Here is a 25,735-nt window from a genome sequence, read left to right as displayed (position 1 = left end):
GACTGGCTGATGAAAGTTAATCAAAGTGTGCATCAATAAAGTTAGATTAGTTTAAGAGTTTGAGCGACTTATCCATTGGATTGCACAGAATAAATGTCATGTTTTTGAATGATTTAACATGGTTTCCCATTTTACATCACAAAAATACCAATTTCTAACAAGGACATGTACATGTCAAAATCTCTGCATAGAATGACCCTAAATAAGGTTGTACATCTGATTGAAGCCATCGCTGTTGGCTGTGGGAATCAGGCTCACGTTTCTTAAATTAAATATACCGGCATCTACAAAGGAGCTTCTGCAAACTAAAGAACCTTCGCTGTCTTACTGGAAATTAAAAGTAAGGTAAAGATAAAAGAGGACAGCAAAGATGTCAACTTTTTGGGATGCTAACTTATGCATACCCAGGTGCTGGAAACACTATTTTGAAATAACTTTTTTTTTAACAGAATGCTTAGGATTTGTTAGGATCAAAAAGGAATTAAATACAACTCCAGAAGAAACCTTACAACCCAAGGCAAAAGGAGGATCTTCAAGCGGTCTAAAACTAGCCAGCTAAAAAAAATAAAATAAAACAATGCTGGAGTCCAAATCAAATGTATTATGACAGAATGAAGGTGCTGCACAAAGATTCAGTCTGTTAGCATAAAAGGCTAACGTTTATGCAAGGGGCATCTTAAAGACCGTCTTCCACTGGTAAGTGTCAAAAAGCTTAATTAATTGTTTTCGGTTGCTAAACACCCAGAAATACAAAATGGGTACAAAAATACTTCTTATAGTCACTGTTTGGGATAGTTGCAGGTGTAAGGAGGACTATCAGGCTGTCCTCTCCTCAATAGTGGGTTTGTTGCTGGGGATTGAATGGGTAGCGTACAGACTCCTGCTGTTACTGTCCACGCTTTGAAAGTAGGGGTGAGTCAACGCAGAGAAGGCAGATATCCTCCTGGAGGGGTTGAAGGTGAGAAATTGCTACAGAGGTTGGAGAAAATTGAAAAAAAAGAAAGTAAAAACAAAAACAAAAAAAAGACAAGAAGGAATAGTTAGTAGTCAGAAACATTCTTATGATTTGAAGAGAAATTAATTTTACCTACCATTAACAGGCCTCGTCCGTCCTCATCCATGTCTGGCACCAAGTCTTCTATTGGTTTTGGGGGTCGGGGTGTGAAGGCACTCTGTGGTAAGGCCACTTCTTGAGGCCAGTCATCTGGTGAAGGTACTCCAACAACACTGTCAAACAATAAAGATTATGAGTAATAAGCTTTTTTTTTTTTTGCATTTGTGTCAGTAACAGACTTTTATGCACAATCCATTGTCCTGAGAAGGTTTTTGTTGTCTTATTTTGAAGTAAATTATACTCAAACTTACTCAAAGATCTTTCCCAGCTGATCTACGTCAGAGTTTCCTCGAAAAAGGGGTCTAGGAAGGGAATAAAAAGAACAAGTCAGTTTCGCTGCCATCTGTATGACATTGCAACCAATTCTCTGCAGATACGAGCCTCAGAGTCCAAACTTCTGCTGTAGGTGAACAGAACTCATATACAAGTTTTTGACTCAAGGCAATAGGAATGTGAGAGGCTGATGTGAACGTTTGAAGTCCACATGTTGTCAGAACTGTGGAGCAGCATTGGTAAGACCACTAAAGACAGGAAGGAGGGAACCAGGATGAAAAGAGGGAGGGGAGCAGTAGCAGGACTGCTGGTGGTTCCTGTGGCTTTGGGCAGTCTTCGGATACCCGTGGGCGGTCACGGCTCGGGCCTGGCACTCGCACAAATTCCAGTAGTCATCATCAGCACAAGCCGACCAGTCGCCTCGCAGGATAGAAAAAGCCTGTTTAGCTCCTACATGCGTCAGCTTTGGCTCCCTGCTTCATCAATGTGAGTAGGCAATTGGGACTGAAACGCTTATGGAAGAAAAGTTGGATTATTGTAATGCCGAAAGAGCCATGGAAATGAGACTTTCCTGTTCAAGTTTCTCTGAAAGGGAAGGAAGGAGAAGGGCTTCAATGAACCTATTCACCTCAAATCTCAAGGCATAGCGGGGGAAATCGGACATTTCTGAATTACTGAAGTGCAGAAAAAATGTCAAAGTAAAAAACTTTCACTACACAACGATAAGTCTCCACAAAAACCCAGGTTAATATGCACACAGCATTTTTGAAAATATTTGCACAGAAGGAACATTTTCACAAATTTTCATTTAACAGCTACAAATCTCTTTAGTTTAATAAAACATTATGATAAAAAAGTGCAAAGTGGGGCATGACCGTGAAGCGCAAAGAAAATCTTTTGCAAATGAAAACAGCCATTCTACTGCAACCACCAACAGGTTTTCTTCCAATTCCAGAATTCCACAGGTTTTTAGCTCCATCCATCTTTCCAACATCTCCGACCAACTTCTCTCTCTCTGCTTTCGAAAGTAGCGTGGCGCGATGCTGCCGCCACCATGTCCTATCAAGGGAGGTGTGTTGAAGATGATGTGCAAATTTTAGTTTTCTTCCAGAGACATTGTTTTTCCACACTGGTCAAAAACTAAGATTTTTGTTGGAACAAACCTCCTTCCATTAATTTGCTTAGTCTCATGTGTGCTTTGTGTCAAAATGCATACAGCACTTTATATAGTCTTTTTCTTACAACAATGGATTTATTTTTGATTGAAAATAGATTTGTGCACAACTAGTAGTTGCTCTACGGATAAAAACACGTCTTGCCCAGTTTCCATAATCTTTTCATTTTTGAAGAGCAGGTTGAACAGATCTCTTTGAGATGTTGAGTCCTAAGTATTCTTTTAGAATACTTCAAGAACCGGATCCAAACTTCCTTCCATTTCTTGTTCAGATTCTTTTTGATCATTATTATTCTCCAACAAACCTCTGAGGCCGTTCCAGAAGTACTGTTGATATACTAAGATGAAAGCTAACTGTAGAACATTTGCTAATTAGGTAAATAAAGTTCATGGATTATGAATATTTTTGCAAGGTGCTGGTCATGTATTTTCCCTTTTGGCCTGAGTACTGTTCAAGTGTACCTCACTTGAGCAAAGTCAGCAGTAACCTGCCAGCCACCTTGTACTTTCCTGTGTTTTCCCACTTGCAGGAAGCTTTGCATAGCTGAACACCCACACTTTCCTACACAATCAAAGCCCGAGATATTTTTCACCCAAAACTGTACAATGAAAGCAGCCTCTAAGCTCTAGCTTAGAAGATAAAATCTGGCATGAGATTTAATTTTAATTATGTGATTTTAAAGGTAGGCCTTTTTTTTCTTTCTTTTTTTTAATCAACAAATGTTTTTTTGCTGCTGAACCACTGCAAGGACAAAATGCCCCACATGAAGTCTTTTGAATAAAGCTTTTGATACGCATTTTAAGATCAGACCAAACCAGTTTCTGACAGTTGCAAAAAAAAAAAAAAGAAATCACCTACAGCAAGTTATCATGCCAAAACAAGTAGGGCTGATAATTCCAAGAGGTCCATTTTTAAACCTAGAGCGCTTTGTTGGTTTGCGGTGGAGGATAAGTGGGAATAGCTCACCTAAGTTTGACCACTGGCATGTGCAGAGTCAAGAGTTTGACGCAACTGTGCATCTACACATTTTCAATAAAATACAGATACACAGGCTGCGAAAATGCTAAGTCAAGCAATGGGACTAGAGTCCTCTCAAACGTTTGCAAAGTGCACCTCACATTCGCATACAAATGCATGAGTAAGTCGAAGGGCGACACGAGGTTGGGACAGGCAGCTGAGTCACGCTTCCTTTAGTGCCATTTCGGCACTGTCCCACATTCCACTGAGGCAACCTCTGGAATGTGTGCACATGTTTGCACGTAAGAGCGTCAATCTGTCTGAGGGCGAAATAGACAGAAATGCATTTTATTTATTTATTTATTATTATTTTTTAGAGAAAATGCATATTCCGCTTTGACTGCATGGACCAGCAAGTGCTGCGCAAGCTTTGGTTGATTCCTTCTTGTCAATCTGTGTGGACGTGCACATGACTGTGCTCTGCAGAGGATTTATCAATCGAGTCTCAAGCTGTGAGAAAGTCAACAAGGATGTAGGGCCTCTCCCAGACCATTAACACACCACGTTCAGGCTTTACGATTTGTGGAATGTCAACAAGCAGACGTTCTCTCCCTTATTCTCTTGAAATATGAGTCAGAAACCATCCTTGCCATGCAGATGCAGACTTGTATAATATTTGCTTAAATTTCCACACATTGTATTCTTATGATGGTATGTAGTTGTTTACTTTTTTTTTTTCCACAAAGGCATGTTTGGATGTTTGGAAAGAAGATAAAAGAAAATAGCAATGGGGAAAATTTAAAGATATTGAGTCCTTGTAAAGGTTTGGGCTTTTCTGTAACATGAGATAACGAAGAACACGAATGCTCTAAACCTAGACTGCAACCCATGCAAACTTTAAACAAAACATGGAATTTATAAAATGTAGCTCCAGAGACATTTGACTTATAACCTTTAAACACAGTTTGGGTGCAAGCTAATATGAGTTGCTGTGTTTCCTCATCTTTGTCTTTTCTCCACTTTCCCCTAAATCTTCCCTTTGCTTTCTTTCATCCCTTCTTCCAGGTGTCCTTTAATCTCCGACAGGTGTCCTTTTAAAAAGCCATCTTTATCACTAAAAGAGAGTTGTATTTGCGTTTATGGTCATCAAAGGACTCTGCCTCACCTTCCAGCTCAAAGAAAAACTGGTCAGGTGCCAAAATATGAAGACGCCCACATTTACAAATACACAGCAAAGCTTTTAACAGCTTTCTCTGTCAAAACTGACAGACAAAAGGAAACCCTAGCCTAGATGACACACACAGTCTACTACCTGCTGTCAAGGAGGAATTTCCAACAGATTCAGACAATGTCTGTTTGTTTCTACAAGAGCTCCATATAGAAAAGGACATTTTTAAAGAAACAGTAAAAGACATTTGTATATGCTTTATGGATTGCAGCAGATATTTGAAGTGCTACTTGGAAGGGGAAATTATTCTTGCCTTGGTTCAACAGGAAAAATTATCCAGTGAACATAATTTCTGCACAATACTGCACTGAACAGTTGGATTTACTTTGGTGCTGTGCAGAGTGATGAACTGATACAGTTTTGAAAGGTTTTGAGATGACAGTAAGATCTTATCGCTTATCCAGCATTTTTCAGTGCTTTAATTTGGTATGTACGCTGCTAAACAGACGACACAATTTGTGTTATTTGCAATTTCATTTGAAAGATTTTTAAGGAGCCAATAATAATTTGTTGTGACGCCAACTTAAAATGTCTGACAGAAACATCTGCTTTGCAGTCTGTCATTTATCTCCGTTGCACACTCTGTGGGTAATGTCACCAAAACCGCAAGTTAATAGGGGTGTTGTCAAAACATTATTGTTTCAAGTCACCAGATTTCTCATACTAATATACTGATATTAGCAAGTGTGTGAACATTTTATAGATTACACGTAGAATTTATAATAAAGATCAAACTCTCACTTCTAATTCTCAAATGTAAAACAGTGCCAAGCTACAGACAATTCAATCCAAATAGGAGTTTATTTAAGTATGTCAGCAAATCTAAGTGGAATTTCTATTTAAGTGAATACACATTTATCCTCATCATAATGGCATACTGGGAACCATTTGGATATGACAAAGCTTTCTGGGGGTCTACCTTTACATATAAAGTGGTTCTCTTATGTTTGTTCACTTTCTTGGTGTTAGAAATACAAAAAAAAATTATAAAAGAAAAAAAAAAACAAATGAAGAAGAGAGTGGGTGCAGTTTGGCTGGCAAATAGTTTTACTCCTCGGCTCTTAAGGTAAATTTGCAAAGCTGGAAAAAAGTATGATTTGAAAGGGAAAACAAAATGTTTTAACCCTGTGTGACCTTTTGAGCTCATGAACTTTCACATGCTTGCATGATGGGGTGAGAGGACGGTTGGGGAAGGAAGCAGGGCTGCTCCTCCTGGCAATAAGCCCTGCCCCAGAACGACAGTTCTTATCTGCTATTGCACACACACACACACACACACACACACACACACACACACACACACACACACACACACACACACACACACACACACACACACACACACACACACACACACACACACACACACACACACACACACACACACACACACACATACTCCCACCCACAAGTATAGACCAACAAACTCATTTTATTTTGGATTACACACTTTTCTTTACATAGGCTTGCACAGAACAGTTTTTATTCTATGATTATGTTATAAAATGTTATAAATTTAAACATTTTCTTTCCAACATGAAAAAAGTCCATGTGTATTTTTCCTAATGTAAAAACAAATCCGTTATTAGTGTGCTCCCCCAGTGTGAAGTTCGTTAAACCACAAACTGAAATACCTAGACCAAGAACCAGAATCTTGACTTGCATGCTTCAACCACAACAGCCAGCCTGTGTTACTGTAATGGTTTGATAAGCCAACTGAAATGTGATTGCCTATTGCTCAAAAACATCTGTCAGGTGTCATTTGAGGTGATGATAAGTGGTTTAGTAAATTCCCAAAATGACTCAATGTGTAAACTGTGTGAAAACTTTGTTTGGACCATCTAAAGCTAAAAATCAAAAGTGAACGAAGCCTGTAGAGATTTCAAACTTTCTTCACTTCCTACTTTTGGGTTAAACGGCTTGGACTCGACATAATACAAGGTGGACATTTAAGTTCCCTTTCAATACTGATACATATTTTGAAAAAAAAAAAGAAGATATATACAGTATATATATATAAAACTTTAAAAATTGTTAATGATTATCAATAAATCTTTGATTCTACAGACTTAACAACTATATATAGTGCTGAGATGTCCAAGCCTAACCAGTGAGATAGTGGAAAGAATTCCCAAACATCCTAGTTTACGCAAATTTAAAATGTGAACCCTTCTCATGACCTCTGAGTTAGGAATGCTACAACTAGCCCATCAGTATTAAGTCTATTCTTAAAGAAATGTGTAAGACAAGTAGTGTGTTGATAATTTGCCTTATGGGTGAGAGTTTATTATAAGCAAAGACATTCAAATTAATTTCAAACTGAAAGGAAACAGACAACCACCAATGCGTGAAGGCAAACATCAAGTAATCATGTGTCAGTGCTATTAAGGGAAACTCTGGGTCTTCTGGGTTCAGAAGAGGTACTTTCCAAAAGCAGGAGAATGAACACACATAAACACTGTGCAGTTAGTGATTGTAAAGATAACTTAAACTATGACTAAAACATTAGCTTTAGTAATGCTATGATTCATTAGCCTTTTAAAATGCAGCCTATGTTGTCCAAGGGATTGCTTATAATTGGAGTCTACATTCATAAAGCTCCATAAACTGTTTCGGGGATTTAAAAAAAATCTTAAATGGCTGAAAATTATTTGAAACTTTTTACCAAATGAAGCAAAAAATAAAAAACAAAAAATTGTGGCAGCCAAATTGCAACCAAAGCAGAGTACAACATCTCTCTGAGCAATTTCCAATCCTGCAGGTCATCACATCCTCATGACTGCCCAGCAAGCCTTCATGTCAGTTTTTAACACAACGGGTCTTTGCACAAGCTAATCCACAACTATAGTGCCGACCACATTCATGACGACTTTGGAGGAAGGTTATTTTTGTCAAGCAAATTATTTGTGTTGGCTGAGAAATGGTTTGACCATTACACTACAGATAGACGAAGCCTACCACTGCTTCTCAAGGCTCCACAATGTCACACACTCCTAGGAGGTTCCCACGGTTAGTAATTGAGGAAAAGGCCCACTGGATCACAGGACCTCCCTCTACAATACATTGCAGTGGTTATGTGGTGTGTTTCCACATTTTTCCCCTCCTAAAGTGTGGTTAATTCCCAGAAAAAATTAGAAAAAGCAACATATCTGTTATGGTAGGAAGTAAATGTCTTTTTCCCAGTCTCACACCAAAAACAACACACAGATGGCACCTAATGCCTGCTAGGAAGACTTAGTGACTCCAAGATGTAACTACTTACTGTATTCTGTAACTTCATTGAATTTCTTTTTAATTTTTGTTACAATCCTGCTCATTGTGGGTGGTGACAAGATGAATAAGGGTCCTCATCTAGTCTTGTGACCAGTGGTTGAAAGAAATAGGCTTTTGTGTCATTTTGTATTTATATCCCAGGGAAATAGAACATTTTTACGAACTCTAACAAATGCAATTTTTACATGTATTTACACTTTACTTTTCGAGTTTTTTGAATTCATTTTAAAAGCAATACAAGATTAAACAATAATTGTGCCACCAGCAGCTTTATTGAACAATTATTCTGTAACAGAGGATTTTTTTCCTCTTCTGAATAAATGAATTTAAGTCACAGGTTAAAGTTTTTTCTAATTATTTTAGTGAGACTAAAGCTACACTCATACAGCAGGTCTTCATGCTCAATTCAAATTTTTGGTAAAAATCAAAAATTTTTGTGTGGTCGTTCATACTACTAATGGAATGCTACTGCATTCAGACTTCTGTGTGAATGGTTTACAACCACAAAGCAACCCGCATTCTTGCAGAAGAAGAAGAACGTTGGAGTCACACAGCAGCGAATTGTTTATGGAAGTAATAATGGATGCTGCCATTTATGGATCGATTTTATTCAGCAAGGACAGCCAACAATGTCACGAGATTACAACAAGACTAAAGGAAGACTAGTCAAAAAAGAAAGCACAGCTGTTAGCAATGGGAACCAGGAGTGGTAGGATTGTGATGTGATGCGCTTCAGTGACACAGACTTCTTTCATAAGTTCAGAATTATCAGAATGATAATTTTCAGCCATTGTTTCCGTCTGTATTTGACCCAACACATTCTCACTCCCAACTCGTCATATATTGACGAGTTAGGACAATTTCTGACCATGCGTCACATATTGACGCGAAGGGTACCCCCTTCGCATCAAAAGTTGACGACTTGGGCAGGGTCCTTCAGCGTCACATGTTGACGATTTGGGCAGGTCACATGTTTTACGTGGATTTTTGACGCGAAGGGTTCTCGTAACCGCTGCCGAACCTTCAAAACCCAACGACTTGGTTAGGTTTTGGGCAAAAATTACGGTAAGGCATAGTGTAAAACACCTCGCGTCACATATTGACGCGAAAGGGGTACCCTGCGCGTCAACATGTGACGAGGACGGACCGTCCCATGCGTCAATATATGACGAGTTGGGAGTGAGAATGGGTTGTTTGACCATGACTAGCTTCTGCTTGTGCAGAATTATGGCATGTCCTATGGTGACGACATAAAAGTAGGACAAAATAATTTTACTGAGACTCCAGTTGCTTTCCAAACTATTGGATATGTATCCAATTTAGTACCACTTATAGAAAGCAGCACAAATTGGGATTTTTTTGAAGGGGGACAGGAAGGAAGGAGGAAAATTTTGGCTTTGGTCTGTTTAGACTATCACTAAAAAGTCAAATATGGCTTCAATATGGGGAAAAAAAATCTGATTTGCGTTGCATTTGCTTGTTGTCCGAACATGGTCCACACAACTACTTTAAAAGGTAACATAACATATTAGGTCCTCAACAATGTAATTAATGCTCAACCTCATTAAGTAATAAATAGAGACAATCAGTCTACAGTGTTCACCTACTGTATGTCACAAAGGGAAAACACAGGACGGCGAGAGGAGATATGGGAGGACAGCCACTCTGCTCCCAGACATTGGATTTCTGTTCAAATCATCCTGTTTTTATAAATTTTAGTTTTAGTTTATTTTTGTACTTACCTATTTATCTTTGTTGCACATCAGTGGAACTTGATGAGGTTAAGAAAATGTTGTGCTTAGACATTTAACACGTTTTACAGAAAGTATTCCCATGTCGATGGGTCCCACGGTATTCTGGGACCTGTAGATCTAAAATTTACTCAACGGGGGCAGGTTGTGCACTGAAAACCAGTATGGGCACTTGACCAAGTTTCCAAGGAGCATGTGATTATATTGGAATAAAACTGGCTGGATTCACACAGTCTTAAAGTATTTTAAAAAACAAGCTGAATATAGCAGCTACCGATGCAGTGTAATTTGGTACTGATACAAAAAAATCACTGTTTGGTGCCTTCACTCCCACTCTTGAGTTTTTTTTCCTTCTTGTAATTTTAATTTCTGCTCATCCTCTCATGAGCCTATCAGAGATATCAACACTACATACACTGGGCGGATTAAACAGACATTTCTAAATTGTGAGGCTTGTTGGCCGTGTTTGCTTCTGTGCACACCTCACCTCCTCCTGAACATTTCAGCGAAGATGCAGCCAACGCTCCACAGGTCCACCGGTGTAGCGTAACTGGACTGGAGCAGCACTTCAGGAGCTCTGTACCACAGCGTCACCACCTGCACCGCAAACAGCAGAAAAAACTACTGAGCCTTCATTGTAAGAGCACAAAGAGTTGAACGCTGATCGACTGCCAGCAGCATTAGGTAAATGTCATCGTCGATGCGGGCTCACACACATACACACAGAGGTAGCACACTTAAAAGCTTTTGCCTCCATCTTGGCCTTATGCAACACATGAAATCATATCTGGCAGGACATGCCTCCAGCTCTGATTTACAAGCCTCTGTTTTTTTTTAAAATTTTTCACAGCAGCCAACCAGCTACACACAATGCTTTAAGCTGATTTATAAACAGAAAAAAATCACATGCAGACAGAATGTATGTATTCTTGATGTGATAGACGCAGTAGAAAACATGCAAAAACAAAAAAAAAAGCTCTTCCTGTTTTTCACCATACCTCCTGAACGCACCTGAAGTCTAACGGCAGCCATTTTGTGTCACTTCACACTAAGCGTGGTTTCCAAATTTGTCCCTGAAACTCCTGGGACCTCTCAGAGTGATTCTGTGTGCAGCCTCTGTCTCTGTTAACAGCTACAGTAGGGAAAGCCTCCAGACAAAACTCAGTGACCCCTGGTAAGAGAGTGGACTGGTTCCAGGTGCTTTCCTAAACTCTGTAGTGTTTCTTTCCAACAGCATTTGGCTGCAGTTTCCCTCTTCAAGGACTGGAGAGTGCTTATCAGGATGTTAAGCTCTGAGGCAAATGCTTGTAAGAAAAAAGTGTGCAGTGTCACCCGGATACTTTTAACCTGACTGGTTTTGTTCATCCGTGACGAAACTCTAGACTGTTTTAGATCAGCACACACGCTTAAATTCTTTTGAATATATATCATGAGGTAACAACAGTTTTAAATATCCTATCTCAAAACACACTGCATTGATTTCTTTTTCATAATCAATTTAAGAAACCAGTAAATACATCGTGTTACATCGAACCAACATCGTGATGGTTCTCAACACAATGTTTTTACCGACAGCAGAAAAGTTCTCCTTTCCTGCTATCTGATCTTTGAAAGATCTAAGGTAAAGGTCCAATCCAAGTACTCAAGAGCTATAATCCTGCAACTTTTAGATGCATCTCTTCTCCAACACACCTCAAATGAACTGGTAGTTACCAGGACTCTACAGTGCTGAATGACTGCTGGTGACGGGATTCGACTATTTTATTCAGGTGTGTTTGAGCATTGATGCATCTAAAATTTGCAAATTGGTACATTGGGCATTCTTGGACAAAGGCATTCACATTGGGAGAGGTGGGTGTTACACACTGCTTTAAAATGCATTATTGTGTATGTCTTTCCCAGGGGCAAAAAGGGGTTTTTCGACGTCAAGCAAAGCAAAAAACACAGCGAACTACAAAACATGCTGTTTTAAGTTGAAAATTGCTCTGAACGTCTTGCATCTCAAGTGGTCAATAAAGTTCAAACTCACATCCTTTACACCCAAATTCTCTCAAGATATCTGGTGCTCGAAGAAATAACTAAATCATTTGGTTGCACATGGTACTGAAGTACCACTACAGTAACACAGCTCTGAACAACCAACAAGTCCGTGGCAGTGGTGTAATGGTCAGCTTTTGAAAGTGTGAGGTAGCTTTGTGGTTACAGAGTGTCATAGTGATGACAATCTGTTTATAAAACCGGCTGGCAATGAGATTGAAGGTAAAAACATAATGTACTCAGTTGGTGGAGACAAGCTATTCTCTACCACCAAATAGCTTGGCGACTTAGAACTGTATTCTTACAGAAGTTAATGTTTGGGTCATGTTGAAGCGCACCAAGATATGAGGGACAAATAGACTTCAGTCATCAGGATTGTTTTCACAAGTTATGGTTGAAAATAAATGGAAACCCAAACAATCATAACATCGTGGACCTGTGACAAATGGCAAAGAGCTAGAGGGGTTGCCAGGGTAGCACTGGCCATCTCTGGATCCTGATTAGACACCACTAGTGGAATTTTAGTAAAAATGTTTCTTTTTAAATGTTTGTATGACTTTGGGGGGAAAAAAAATCCACTTTACGTTTTGCAGCTGTGGTTAAGATTCATGTGAAGCTCATGGTACTTTCACGCTGCAGGAACTTAGGGAGGGTTTAGAGATAACGATGGAGCGCTCCTCTATTTTCAAGGTTCCGAAGGTCTTTGTCAACATCCTAATGAAGAGTTACAATGCTGCCAATCCGAGCCAGAAATGTTGGTTCCCAGACTCCTTGTGAGAAACCTCATTGATAAGACTAGCTTAAGAAGGTACTGACTTTCTGTCTAAGAACAGAAAGACTGAACGGACATCTTGCTGTTTTTGTTCCTGCAAGAATTAATACAATTATGTTTCAGCAAAAATCACAGATCTCTGTTTGGTAACTAACAGTGACGGTTCAGAGGGGGGAACTCTTCTTTCCTTTCGATTTTTTTTTTTTTCATTTTAAGAAACCCCAGGTGCCACCTAAGCTGATTGACAGGTCATTGCATCCAACCATGATGTCTGTCCACGATGGGTGTTGTCAGACACCGTCACAGCCTTTTAAAGGCCAAAAACTATAATACTCAAAAAATAAAAAATAAAAATAAAAAAAAAACCTTGGAGGACAACAGGTGGTTTATGACTTGTTTCTTTGGTAAATGTATGTTGTTTATAATTTGCAAAAACATTGAGAACATAATAACAAATATTTACAAACAACTTAATTGTAAACAAAAGTTAATTTAATCTTTTTTAGAATATTTTTTCAGCTCTAGTGGCCTTTGTCTCCCCAAGTACTCTGACAGGAAGGGGGGAAAGACATGTGGCAAAGGAACCAAAGACGGGAGGTCTGCAGCTTCTATTTTTCTCCATGCGATGACCCAGTTATCTGATACCACAAGTTCAAAAAGTGTCCAAAAATATTTTATGAAACCTGCTCGTCATCGCACCCGAAATTAGACAAACAAACATCTCCACCACACCCTCCAACACAGTCCTAATCTCTTAATTAATGGGAGGATCTAAAAGTTACCAAACCAATCACAACTTTTGGAAATATTATATTTTTTTTGTACAGATTTAGGTTCCAATATTTTTACTGCTTAACGGAAAACTTAAATTGATAGAACTTATGATTTATAACACACACATCCCTGCTTTTGTATTGTCTTTTTTATGCATCATAGCATGTGTGCCTAACTTTCATCTGATTTTTACTAAAAACAAATAATTGATGTATGTGCAAGCCATTAAGTGATGATTTTTTGCTTTGGTACAATAACCTAAGATAAAAAGAAATGGTAAGATTTTTGGCTTGTGACCTCCCAACTCTAATTACTGCTGGAGAAGGGAAAACTGGCTGATCTATTACTGCCACCTTGTTTGAGATTTCAAAGAAAAGTTTCTTCTTAGCTTGTAGGGGTTTTGTCCTTGATGGACAGATGGCTGGTGTTCATTGCAGTCAGTTTTTACTTAACTAAAATAAGCTTTCCACTTTCCAATTTGTCTTTAATGTTATCATCTGTGTTTTCTTTTCTTTTAAAAAATATCAATAGCTTTTTCATCTTCCCAGAAACTGTTTAGTTATTACTTTGATGGGAAAGCAAATTCAAAAACTAACATGTCGTCTAGCATGACAGTTTAGAAACTGTTTCTAAACATAGGAGACTACAAATAGGTTTTAAATACCTATGTTAAATTTAAGTCTGCCACATATATGTCATGTGAAGCAGGACTGTTTTTCTTTGGAATATCAGATTTGTGCAAATCAAAATTATCCAAAAATTGTTCAAAAAAGTAAGTGTTTAACATTTGCAATGCAGTGACGCGGAACACTGCGTGCTGACGAGTCCAATGGTCAACAGAGATCCAACAGAGTAAAAAAATAAAAAATAAAAAAATTCAGTCACACTTTTTTAAAAACTGAATGACTCTATTAATAGAGCCAGAGGGTGCATTTTGCAGATGGTGATACTTTCATCTCTGCTTCCTGCTTCACTGGAAACGGAGCGGAAGTTGAGGCTAGTTGGCTGAGATGCAGCGTGGGGGGTAGGCCATGTGACCAGAAACAAGACACGAGTCTAGAATGAAGACACTGATAGCAGGGGTCACTGACGAATCTTTAAACAATGAAACCTCAAAGAAAAGCATGAATGAAGTTAAACCACAGTTCAAGCTACACAGTCTCATTTACATGTTATCTTTTACCGTTTATCTCCAGTTGGTTCCTTTGTTTGTTTTCTCATAGGATCTAACTTGTTGTATCAGTGGGTTATTGCAGATAATGAGACAATTCCCAGCTAAAACATGGCAGCATGTTACTGTGGTAAGAAGAGTGGGTTGGCATTTTAAAAATAAGTTTCTTCCTGCAAACTCTTGCAGCTGCAGCTCAAATGCACACGACTCGAGCACATTGCATTAATTTCACACCCAGCAGAGTCAAAAGACAGCTCTGATATGAGCACACACAAAGCCTTCTAGGAAGAACCACAGACCTAGAGCTCAGAGTATATCCGCCTCACAGTTATTCGAAAACACAGCCACAAGTGCAGATTAAGGCATATATATAACCCATGCACGGGAGGCTACGGAAAGTAGATGCAAAAAGATTTAATCCAGCGTCAGATTACAACTCATCTGCTTCTCTTGAAGCAAAAAATTTTCCATTAACTACCTCAAATTTACCATAGCAGCTGGGTTTAGCTTCCCTAATAAGCTGTTCATCCTGAACCCAATGCCCCATTTGTTTCAGCTAGAGTTTTAGATAATAAAACTTCTAAAATCAAACAATCACTGTGTTTGCTGCAAGAAGGAACCTTGTTTCCACAATAGAATACAACCATAATGATGTGCAACTCCTGAACAGCTTAAAAGTTTTTTTTTTTACATGCATGTTTATAAATATTTGTGTATGCAAAGTAGCCCATTTAAGACAAGTTTAGACAGAAGCAACTTTACCACTATGTTGCATCACCTCAGCTCTCAGAGGAACTGAGATGATCAGCAGCTGTGGTTTCTAAAGCAAAATGTGTTCCCATTCATGCTTTTAGCCCTTTAGGGGCTAGTTATGAATTGTTTTGGAGGGCCACATATCAGAAAATTGAATTCTATAAATTTGCTCACGCAGATGTCTGAGAGATATTCAGACTTAATAAATGAAAGCAAACCCCTCAAAAGATGTTTATTGATTCGTTTTCCCCAAATTTGGAGGATTGAGCTATCCTCAATCTTCCAAACGCATCTACTCCTTTAACTGTTCCTGTGAAACTCCCTTTGAGTCTGTAAAACACATACTGTGAGACCAAAATGCATAAAGAGCCAGCACCGAACAGCTGGTGAGCTTATAATATCCATGAATGGATTATGATCACACAGAGAGCTTCATACTCTCTGTAGGGTGCCAGAATCTTAAGTCTGTCCAAATAGGTATCTCAAACTATTATTCTCACAAGAGGTGAATAATCTGAGTCATAGCCTAGACAAACAGCTTAACAACTGTTTTCACTGAGATGATTATAACAACACATCTGTGGTACAGTGAAAAGGACATTCCCCAACTGCAATGTTCCCTTTTCTGCGTGTGTCCGTTCCCCTCCTCTTCTTCCGACCACGCTTGCATTCCTACTTCCTTAGTCTCCCTTTCTCACCCTTCTTGTTCTCTGTTCTGCTTCACATATCCCTTCGTTGCCCACTCCCGTTTTCCCTCCCTTGTATTGGCTGCATGAAAGCGGATACAGGCTCCTGCATACAGCATGCTCTAGATGAGTCATAGACACAGAGAGCGGCGGCCTTAAAAAAGGAAAAGTTAAAGTGTTTTGCATTTGAGGCTGCTGCTTTGCATTCTGTAGTCTCCCTTTTTGTCTGTCAGACGTCCCTGCTCCCTTTGGCATGGTAACTGAAAGCTAAAGAGAGGTCAAATGAAGGCAAGTGAGAAAAATAAAAAAGCAGCAAAGAGGTTAGACTGAGAGAAAGAGTGTGTGAGGGCTGACTCCAGATTAAAAGGACAACATTCTGTGAATTCCTTTCTGCTGAGAGCATCCTCCCGCTCACCACCAGGACGATCTTCCACAGCCTGCACTGCTGTTCTCTCATTCCCGCACCCCATGACAGAGGAAATGGCTTCTCCTGCCCCACAGGACCTCCAGACCTCCAGGGCCAGACCTCCAAGTTTGCCTGCTTTGCAACATCCGGGATTTTGCTACAAGAGCCCCGTGCAAGCACAATGGGCTGGTATGACAATAGGACACATGAGTGTGAGTGAGCAGGGGCGTTTGGCTGGTGTTATGTGTGAGGGCTTGCACGTGACTTGGAGAGCACCTGCTTTTTGCCTGGATGAATGTGTTTCGTTGCCAAGTGGTATCTGGAAGTGTATGAAAGTTATTTGCACCATGTGTTTGAAGATTAACGTTAGCACATAACAATCTGCACTTCCTTTTTTTTTTCTTTAATAAAGTCTGACCTTTTTTTTAAAAATTCATTTTGCAATGTATTTTCTACACTCCCTTGGATCAAGGATTGTAGCAACAACTCAAGTACTCCTCAATTTCTTTTGGATTTGTCAAGACTTTTGATCTGCATGCAGAAAGACCAAAGGAAGAAAATAAATTGCATAACTTTTGAAGACTCTTTTGTGAGGTCAGTCCTGCTCAGATTAGGATCAGTAGAAGTTGAAAAGTGGCAAAGATTTAATGACCAAATTAACAAGTAAGTCCTAAAAAAAGCTTTTTCATTTAAAAAAAAAAAACTTTTACAAAAAGACTGAGAAATGTGATATGTTTTAATTAGTTATGTTAAGGCCTGAGGCTCAAGTTCTAAATAAGAAACAAAGTGGACTGTACTGTCCTGGTCCAAGGTCAGAATCTGTCTCACATATCTCTATTTTTTCAATGGAGTGGCAGGTAAAGATAAGAAATAATGTTCCCACTGGAATAAAATACTATTTTATCTTACAATTCTTGACATATATAGTTGCTGAAAAGGTAATAAAAATGTTTTTATTTGAATTAAGCAAAAAATAAAACAGTAGAAAATGTGGGATTAAATCATTGCTACCAAAATATTTTCAGCTGTTGAAAATGATGAAGGCCACATACTTTGACCCCCATGACATTATCCCCCCTCAAAGCTCAGATCTATTGAGAAGGACCCTTTAAGTGACCTGATGTGATTAGGATGACTGAAGCTTTGGGCCACAGCACTGAGGTTGGTGGAGTTTGGCAGGGGGCCCATGTTTACATTCCCCCTGAGGAAACCAAGGATGAAAAAACACCACTGGACACAGACCCACACACGCACACACTCAGAAAGTGTTTTATACGTCCTAGACGTTAAAATAACCAATCCACATCATGATCAGTTTCAATCCCTACCTAAAAGGAAAGCCAAGTTCAGGAAACGTGATCCTTTCCTTATCCCCTCAGCTGGTTTATGACAACATTCCTGAAAGCGATCCATCACTAATTAAACCCTTCCTCTCTGAATCTCAGAAGGATACAAAGCATGAATGCGGGCATTACATAGAGAGGGAAAGCGGATGTCCTAATAATAAGTATAAAACCGAATTCAGAGCACGGCAGAACAGAGGCTGTGATGTTGTGTCTCCAGAGAGGCCAGAAGCTCCAGCAGTCAGCCATGCTGTAAACACCATTATTTCATCCCCTCGCTCACTTTCCTCACTTACTTTTACTTGTTCTGTACAAAAAAAAGAACAAAAAAAGACAATCAATAGCTCTAATAATGTCGCCTCCCCAGGCCAGGAAAAAGACTGACAATATAAGATGGAGGCTGGGTGGTGGAGGGGATAGATGGAGACCAGGGGCTGCTGGGGGGAGCATGAGAAGGAAAAGTGCAAGAGCAGCACACAGACTGTATACAGTAAAACAGGAAAAAAAAAAAAAAAAGGGGGAGCACTGCAACTGTTGCCAAAGTATGCACAGCTTACAGGAATGCAGCACGGGGCCCTCAGCGAATGAAACAAAGACAGCACAGTAAGTGGCTCTCTCTCCCCGGTGCTACCACATCCGCACATCATTAGCTGGAAAATTCCTGATATATGCTGTAATTTTTTCTCTTTTTCTCCTCCTATTCCCCTTTCTGATGCTGGTACAGACTGGGCTGTAACATCCAGGTGACCGTGTGCACACGCAGCGCATGCACACCAACGCAACGCCCCAACTGTCTTGGAGGACGGCCCAGACACCGCGACCAATGAATACATTATAGGGAATTGTAAAAATGATATGTGCATGAGGGTGTGCTGCTGAACAGAAGTGTAACATAACTCACTACATGTGTTTCTGCAAAGTTAAAAAAAAAGAGAGAGAGAGCCGTCAGTCCCTTTTAAGAGTATTGACACCTCTGAACTTTTTCCCGTTACCACCACAAATATTGCATTTTATTAGCCTTTAAAGAGACCGACTAACTAAGTGGTGCACAGTTATGAAGTGGAGAGAAAATGCTTTTCTTTACAACTAAAATTCAGAAATGTGTGGTGAGAATTTTTGGTAAGCTCGTCTGAGTGAATATGAATCATTTCCTCTAGCTGCAGCTACAGCTTTAAGTCTTTTGTGTCTTTTATGTCTCCACCAGCTTTGCACACCTAGAGACAGTGATCTATGGCAGTCCTCACAAAATAACTCAAGCTCAGTCACACTGGCCTTTGACTGGGTCCTTCTAACACTTGAGTAACATTCAATCACAATGTATTTATAAAGCAATAATGATATTAATAATTAATATAAAGCAAAATGTGTTTTCAAAAGTAAACTGTGAGGTGAAATCCTCCCCCCAGTCTGAAGTCTCTTAACAGCTTTTAGGTGCAAAACTGTTCCCACAGCATGATACAGCCACCACCATGTTTTCTAGAGCAGATGGTCTAGTTGGTATGAGATGTAATGCAAAAATTCAAAAAAGCACCTGCTCTGGTTGTCTTGTAATAGCGGTTTTTCTCTTGCCACTCTTCCAGTGAAGCCAGATCTGTAAGCTGCAAATATTTGACCCTTCAGTAGATGCTCCCACCTGACCAAGGAATCTCTTCAGCTGCTCAAATCACACATCTTAGCTGCCTGTCCTCTAAGTTTACTTTGACAGCAATGACTGATGTAGGTTTGCAGTTGAGCCATACTTTTTGCATTATTTAATTATGGACCAAACAGCTCTGTGTGAGACTCAGATATGGTTTAGTTACTAACTAAACCACTCAAGCATCTCCCTAAGCTGGTTTGAAATTAAATCAGACCCAGTTGGACCATTAACTATGTAATCCTGAAGACAACTGGCTGCATTGGATTTTACTTAGAGACATCAGAGAAAAGGTGCGTGACTACAAATGTGTACTGGACTCTATGGATTTTTATTTATAAAGTAAATTGTGAAAATTACATAAAACAAAAAAATGAAGAAAATAAATAAATAAAAACCCAAAAAACTTCAAAGCGTTTGGAAATACTTTCGCAAAGCACAGTATGTCTGATCATATGTACGTGAACTTTGCGCATGTTTGCTAATGTCAAGCTGAGGCCACTCTCTTTGCTCCAGTCGACTGCAGTCAAAGCACTGAGGATTGACTTTTCCTTTTTTCCCATATGGAGCCGTTTGAGGAGATATCTAAACATTCCCAGAGTGAGCTGCACGTGCTCTTCTGCGTGCAGTGCAAGGGTTTTCCCCACCTCCATCTCCCTGCTGCTGCCTGCTTTCCTGTCTTTCTCTCTGCCTTGAGCATCAGGACAACTATCCAGCTTATCCAGGCTCACCATTGCAGACTTGATTTGCTTTCATCTGTCAGAACCGCCGATCGCTAAAGGGGCGATAGATAAATGTATTGCAAAAGCGATGAGCTGTAAAAACATCCTAGACACAACAATGCTCCTAATCAGCATAACTTTTAGGATGAACTTAACGCTGGACAGGTGAGAACACATCAATCTGCACTGCTGTAATGAGCCGACAGTCTGCGACTGCAAAGCCAAACAAGTAAATGTTGTAAGAGCAAAAATAACAATCTATACTGCACAGAGTGAGACTGCCTCTCTTGGGTTGTAAAAGCCTGTCTGCTGTTTAAGCGCAGGCAGGAAATCTGGTTTCAATTTGTTTAATGTCGTCTGAGATATGGGTGTCTTATTCTGGTAAGAGCAGTGGGAGGGCTGTGAGCAGAAGGAACCAAAGGGGGGGGAAGCTTTGGGAAAATACCTTTAATCAGGTAACAATTTCACTCCGACTCAGACAAGTAAAGTTTACAGGAAATCAGCAGTGGGACAGTACAGATCTGAGTGATGCTTACAAAAACAGTGATAATTAATGGTTCATTTGATCACATTTAAGTCGGCCTCATTTTAGTCAAAGCTCAAAAAGCTTTAGCTTGAAGAGTGTTGAAATTCCCTTTGGCTTTTGAGTCACATAGGACTTTAGATGAGTAAAGAAGAAAGACAAAAAAGAAAACTTTCTGAGTTTATCTAGCCTGGAAACATAACCCCTTCATTCTTTTTACTGTGAATACATAAATAACATAAATAAGAGTCTGACAAAAATAGCCAACACACAAAATTGATGGCATTCCCCTTGAGATTTCCCAAATCTAATTTGACAAGCAACCGCATGCGCATGACGTGCACGGGAGTGCAAACTAATGAGATTCATGGGACCTTCCACTTCATATCACAATAATTTCAAGTGTTCAAATTGTGTAGATGGACCACCCATGGGTAACATAATGGAGTTTATCTTTTGAACACAGCACCTCACCTGACCTCTAATCCTGTGTCACCTTAAGATCCGAGGATGTTTCCTTTCCTAACTGAACGTCTTCTAACAGGAAGAGCTTTCCTAAATGGACCACAGCTTCTTTTTATTAACTTTCTTATAAAATGTATCGATTATTTTTCTGCTCACTGATACAAGTGAAAATGGTGACTTTGTTATATACAGCAGACCTACTTTGCTTACATTACCATTATATTCCCCTTTTTTAATTAAGTGTGCACTGTCTATATGGTTTTTGCTTACTTTTCAAGAAGTATGGAGATTGGTTGTGGGATTCTGACACACAAAGACGCTTTGATTTAAACTGGGACTTTAACATATTTGATCAGTCATGAAATTATTATGTTGTAAAATATAAACATAAGGACGTCCGTTGCTTTCTGTCGTCTCTGTCATCTACTGCAGTGGGGCTTCATTCAAAAAGCTAGAAATATTTTTGCCATTCAAAGCATTAATTCCTTGCACTTGGAATATAATAGTAAAAATATTCTGAACAGATCTTTTTGACATTAACATTACAGGCTATTAAATTTGCAGCATATTTGGTAAAGCTTAACCTAAGACATTCAATTGTAGCTTCTGTTTGATATTTAGACTTGTTCTGCTGGCGGGTAAATCTTTACCCTCGTCTCAAGCATTTTGTAGGCTCTACATTTCCTCCAGGGTTTAAGTTTGATCAGTCCATATTCTTATTATGACTAGTGGAAGAAAATACCTTTCTCATAGCCTACCACAGGTATGAAACATGTTGGCTATGTGATGGTGCATTCAGGGTGATGTCTGCACATTGTTTTGCATGTGGACTAAGACCTTTACTATCTTTAGCAAGTTACAAATGGAGGTTCCTGTGTCATAATTCCCACAATGTCTTTTCTTTACTTACCACTTTGCTATAAAAGGTCACATTTGTGGAAAGCACAGCTAATAATAGCCCCTGTCAACAGATTATCCCAGCTGAGCTGTGGATCTATGGAGCTCCTCTAGAATGATCATGGCCTAATGGGTTTCTCTGAATAATGCTCTCTTTGTCATTTTCATAAGGTATTCACACCTTGGCATGTTGAAAGCCTATTTTTGCTTTAAACTTGTCCAAAACTTTAATTTAATGTGTATCAAAATAGAGGGAGGCGGGGGGAGAAAACTCTGATACAGCTAAAAAAATCTGAATGATTTATAAAAGATTTTAAAAACTGTATATAATTTTCTTTATTTCAATTCACAGTAGTGCTCTACTTTGTTTATTTATATACATAAAAAACTAGAAAAAAGAAGCTTTGTGATTTTAACTTTAAAAATTTTAAGGGGTTTGAGTACATTAGGCATCACAAAAATAATATGGAAACTGAGTAAGAAAAAATCTTGCAAATTTGCTACAAAATAATCAATCAGGTTTTCTACACAGACAAGGATCATTCTGTAACTAGCATTACAGAATGTACGTTACAAATATATTTACAAATATATTTATATGAATATCGTTCGATCTAACACATAATTTTCTGATGTAGTTGTTATGACTGTTTAACAATTTTGAGAGAGATAAGTTAATCAAACTCACGTGCGACATAATTAAGTGAGCAAGGATTTTACTGGACAGCTTTAGAGGTACAAATTTAGTTGGAGGTGAGCCAAAAGATCCAAAACAGTCATACTGTGGCCAATGACATAACAACCGTTAGACGATTGGATAGTCATCGTTTAGGTAATGCTTTGATCAAATGCGCAAAGATGAAACTGATTTTCTTATGCCAACTGAAAAAAAAATTTAAACATTGCAAATTTTTCAGGGAAACTGAATATCAGTGCTCCAATAAGAAATAAATCAAACCACTGCAACACACCAGCATCAGTTAACTCATCCAGTTCTTTTCTCTGCCCGTCATTCAGAGCCATACAAAGAGCCTGTAGCCAGCATAGGGTCACAAAAAAACCAGCAACAAAACAACAATCCCACAGGGACTGTCGGGGCAGCCTAATCTGGACCTCATACCAGCCAATGGGTGGTCTTCCTTTCCTTTCCTCTCCCCATCGGGGGGGTGAAAAACACGACATGATCGGTGACTGATGCAGGAGGAGCCATAGGTCACCCGAAGCTATGGCAGTACCAAAACTCCACTCCGACATTTTTAATACATACATGCAAACGCTGACCACACACTTTGTCAATTACATCTCAACAAACAGGCATGTGGCTGGGTGAGAAAGCTACTGCATTGCAAAAAGAGAAGTGTTGGTATCTCATCAGCAGAAAGCACAACGGCGCTACTTTCAGTTAGCGACACTGGAAAAAAAAACATTAGAAGAGCGGGTGAGGGACTCTTTGACATCTTCATGCAAATGATTCCTTCAGCCATCTTGTCATTCTAAAAGCCCTAAATGAATCACTTTGAAAGTGAGAAAATCGCCCAGTTCGCTTAAGCAACAGCAGTTCTCCAAAGCCCATCTGTCTACCAGTAACGGTGGCTTTAGGTGACTAAATAAGTAACTGCTGGTCTGTTGGGCAAAGGGGAAGATCCTCTTAAACTCTGTGTGTATTTGTGTACATACGCACAGGGCGCAGTGTAGATTAGGTGCTTTTATTAGCAAAAGGAAACAAAGAACGGGTGAATGGAGATTTGTGTGTGAGTGTGTGTGTCCGGTTGACAGGGGGATTCCAGACGCAGGAACATTCATCTGGAACCAAAGATCCCATGCTCACATTGCAGTGCTCTGCGAATGCACACACACACTCACACGCATGCGCACACGCATCCATCTCATTTTTGTGGCCCAATCTGTAAAACCGAGGAAGGAAATGAGTATGTGAATGAGTATGAAAGCACATTTAAAAGTGCAATGTGGTGTTTGAGAGTAGTTTTAGGGACTTGGTATCTTGTTACTTTGACCTGATGGTGAATTCCCGGGGAGGTGTTTAACCAGCAGCAAAAAGTGTCCCCGTCTAGTCATAGAAAAAACCAAAGAAGACTTAACCCTTTGGTGAAACCACAGGTACAATGATTATTGTGTAACACATATGTAAATTTAATGGTAAACGGTGTGCTCCCGTGAATCTTAGCTGTGAATCATCAAGCATGGTGACAAATTACAGAAATACCTGACAAAATACTTAACTCAATCAAAAAAAACCTTCATAATTCAGAGAAATTTCGATTTGCATAATTGACTGGAGTCATTACTATAACAATTTTTTTTAAAGACACTGTCTCTTTAAAACGATTCAAATATTTTGAAAACTTGTCAAATCAGCAAGTTTTATCTTCATAAAATTAAAACTTAAAGTGAAATATTTTTTCTAAATGACATTAAATGCTGATTTAACTGTTAAAAATGCATATACACCCTTTTAGGTTTTTATGAAAAAATGGGCCATCCATCCATCCATCCCCTTTGTACGGAGACACAGGACAAACACCCCCCCCCCCCCCCCACACACACACACACACACACACACCCCTACAGGCTATTTCGAGACATTAATGAACCTATCAGAAATGTTTTGGACTGTGGAATAAAGTTTGCCTCTGTGTTGAAACTCTGCGGCCACTTTTTTTAAACACCCAACAAGAAGTGAGAAAAGTAACTACTGCAGATATAAATTGGCAGGTTTCCCTTCCATACTCACATACATAGGACTTCAGCTGCTCAACATTTAGCAGAAGGCCTTCTTTCCTGCTATAATCGGGCAAGCACTTTTATTTTCTGGAAGCTTTGGACGTTTCAGTGTATTGTCCTGGCATTATTTATTGGTACCCCAAGGATCAATGTGCACCTAACCTTAAAATAAATCAATCTTTTATTGCTGTAGCATAATCTTGGTGTTGAGTTAGTCATGTGTTTTGGACCACTAACCTGTTGAAAGACCTAACGATGCTTCATTTTCAATTCATCAGTAGTTTCCAGTGGAGTTTGATTGAAAAGCTCCTGTTATACAAAGTTCAGGATGCCATGCGCAGTAACAGTTTACAGGGAATTTGTTAAAGAAAGAGGCCCACAGCATCACAGATCTTCCACCATGCTTAACACTGGATATGACATGCTTTTCGTAATAATTTCTGTTACTCAACCACCTGGAGTGCTTGTTGCTTAAAAAAAAATCAATCTAGCCTCTTCTTAAACATCCAGTAGAGTTTAACAAACTCACAATAAGATTGATTGCCCCTGGTAACACTCTTAAATAGCCGGTTGATGAGTAGGTAGTGTGTAATAGTTGTTGTGAGAGACTCAATGACCCCAAGATGCCAACCTTTTCTGCAGACGTGTGAGCTGTTAAGATTCTTTTTTGTAATATTTATTTAAAAAATATATTTTTAGGGGTACCAGATATTTCTGGATAAAGTCCAACAATGTACTTTCCTATATCATTCAGTCAATATGTGAATATGCTACTACAATAAAATTCATCTTATGACTTTTTACAAATCTTTAACAGGGCGACTACAAATATGTCCAGGACTTTCTGTCAATTCTGTCAAGTTGACATGGAGTGCCTGACACCTTTTAAAAGAGGAGAGATGACAAAGTGTTTCAATGCACTGGAACAGATGGGAGCGCTAAGAATAAGTGTAAAAATTAACAATTATGGCATAAATTCTATATAATGAATTTTATATGTTATATAAAATGCATTGAAACTTCTCTTTAAAATGTGA

General features: G+C 39.1%; 1 protein-coding gene across 1 annotated transcript in view; it reads right to left on the bottom strand.

The window, feature by feature from the left end:
• Nucleotides 1–581: 581 nt before the first annotated feature.
• Nucleotides 582–25,735, bottom strand: part of cdk6 (cyclin dependent kinase 6) — a 40,362-nt gene continuing 15,208 nt past the window's right edge. Inside the window, exons 5-8 of the mRNA XM_023345530.1 lie at nucleotides 10,259–10,368; nucleotides 1,366–1,416; nucleotides 1,092–1,227; nucleotides 582–969 (exon numbers count right to left, since the gene is read on the bottom strand). Of these exons, the coding sequence (XP_023201298.1) occupies nucleotides 817–969; nucleotides 1,092–1,227; nucleotides 1,366–1,416; nucleotides 10,259–10,368 (450 nt within the window). The 3' untranslated portion in view covers nucleotides 582–816. The remainder of the gene's footprint in view (nucleotides 970–1,091; nucleotides 1,228–1,365; nucleotides 1,417–10,258; nucleotides 10,369–25,735) is intronic.

The sequence above is a fragment of the Xiphophorus maculatus genome, chromosome 13 (genome assembly GCF_002775205.1).
Source record: "Xiphophorus maculatus strain JP 163 A chromosome 13, X_maculatus-5.0-male, whole genome shotgun sequence".
NCBI lineage: Eukaryota > Metazoa > Chordata > Actinopteri > Cyprinodontiformes > Poeciliidae > Xiphophorus > Xiphophorus maculatus.
This window is presented reverse-complemented; position numbering and strand designations above follow the sequence as displayed.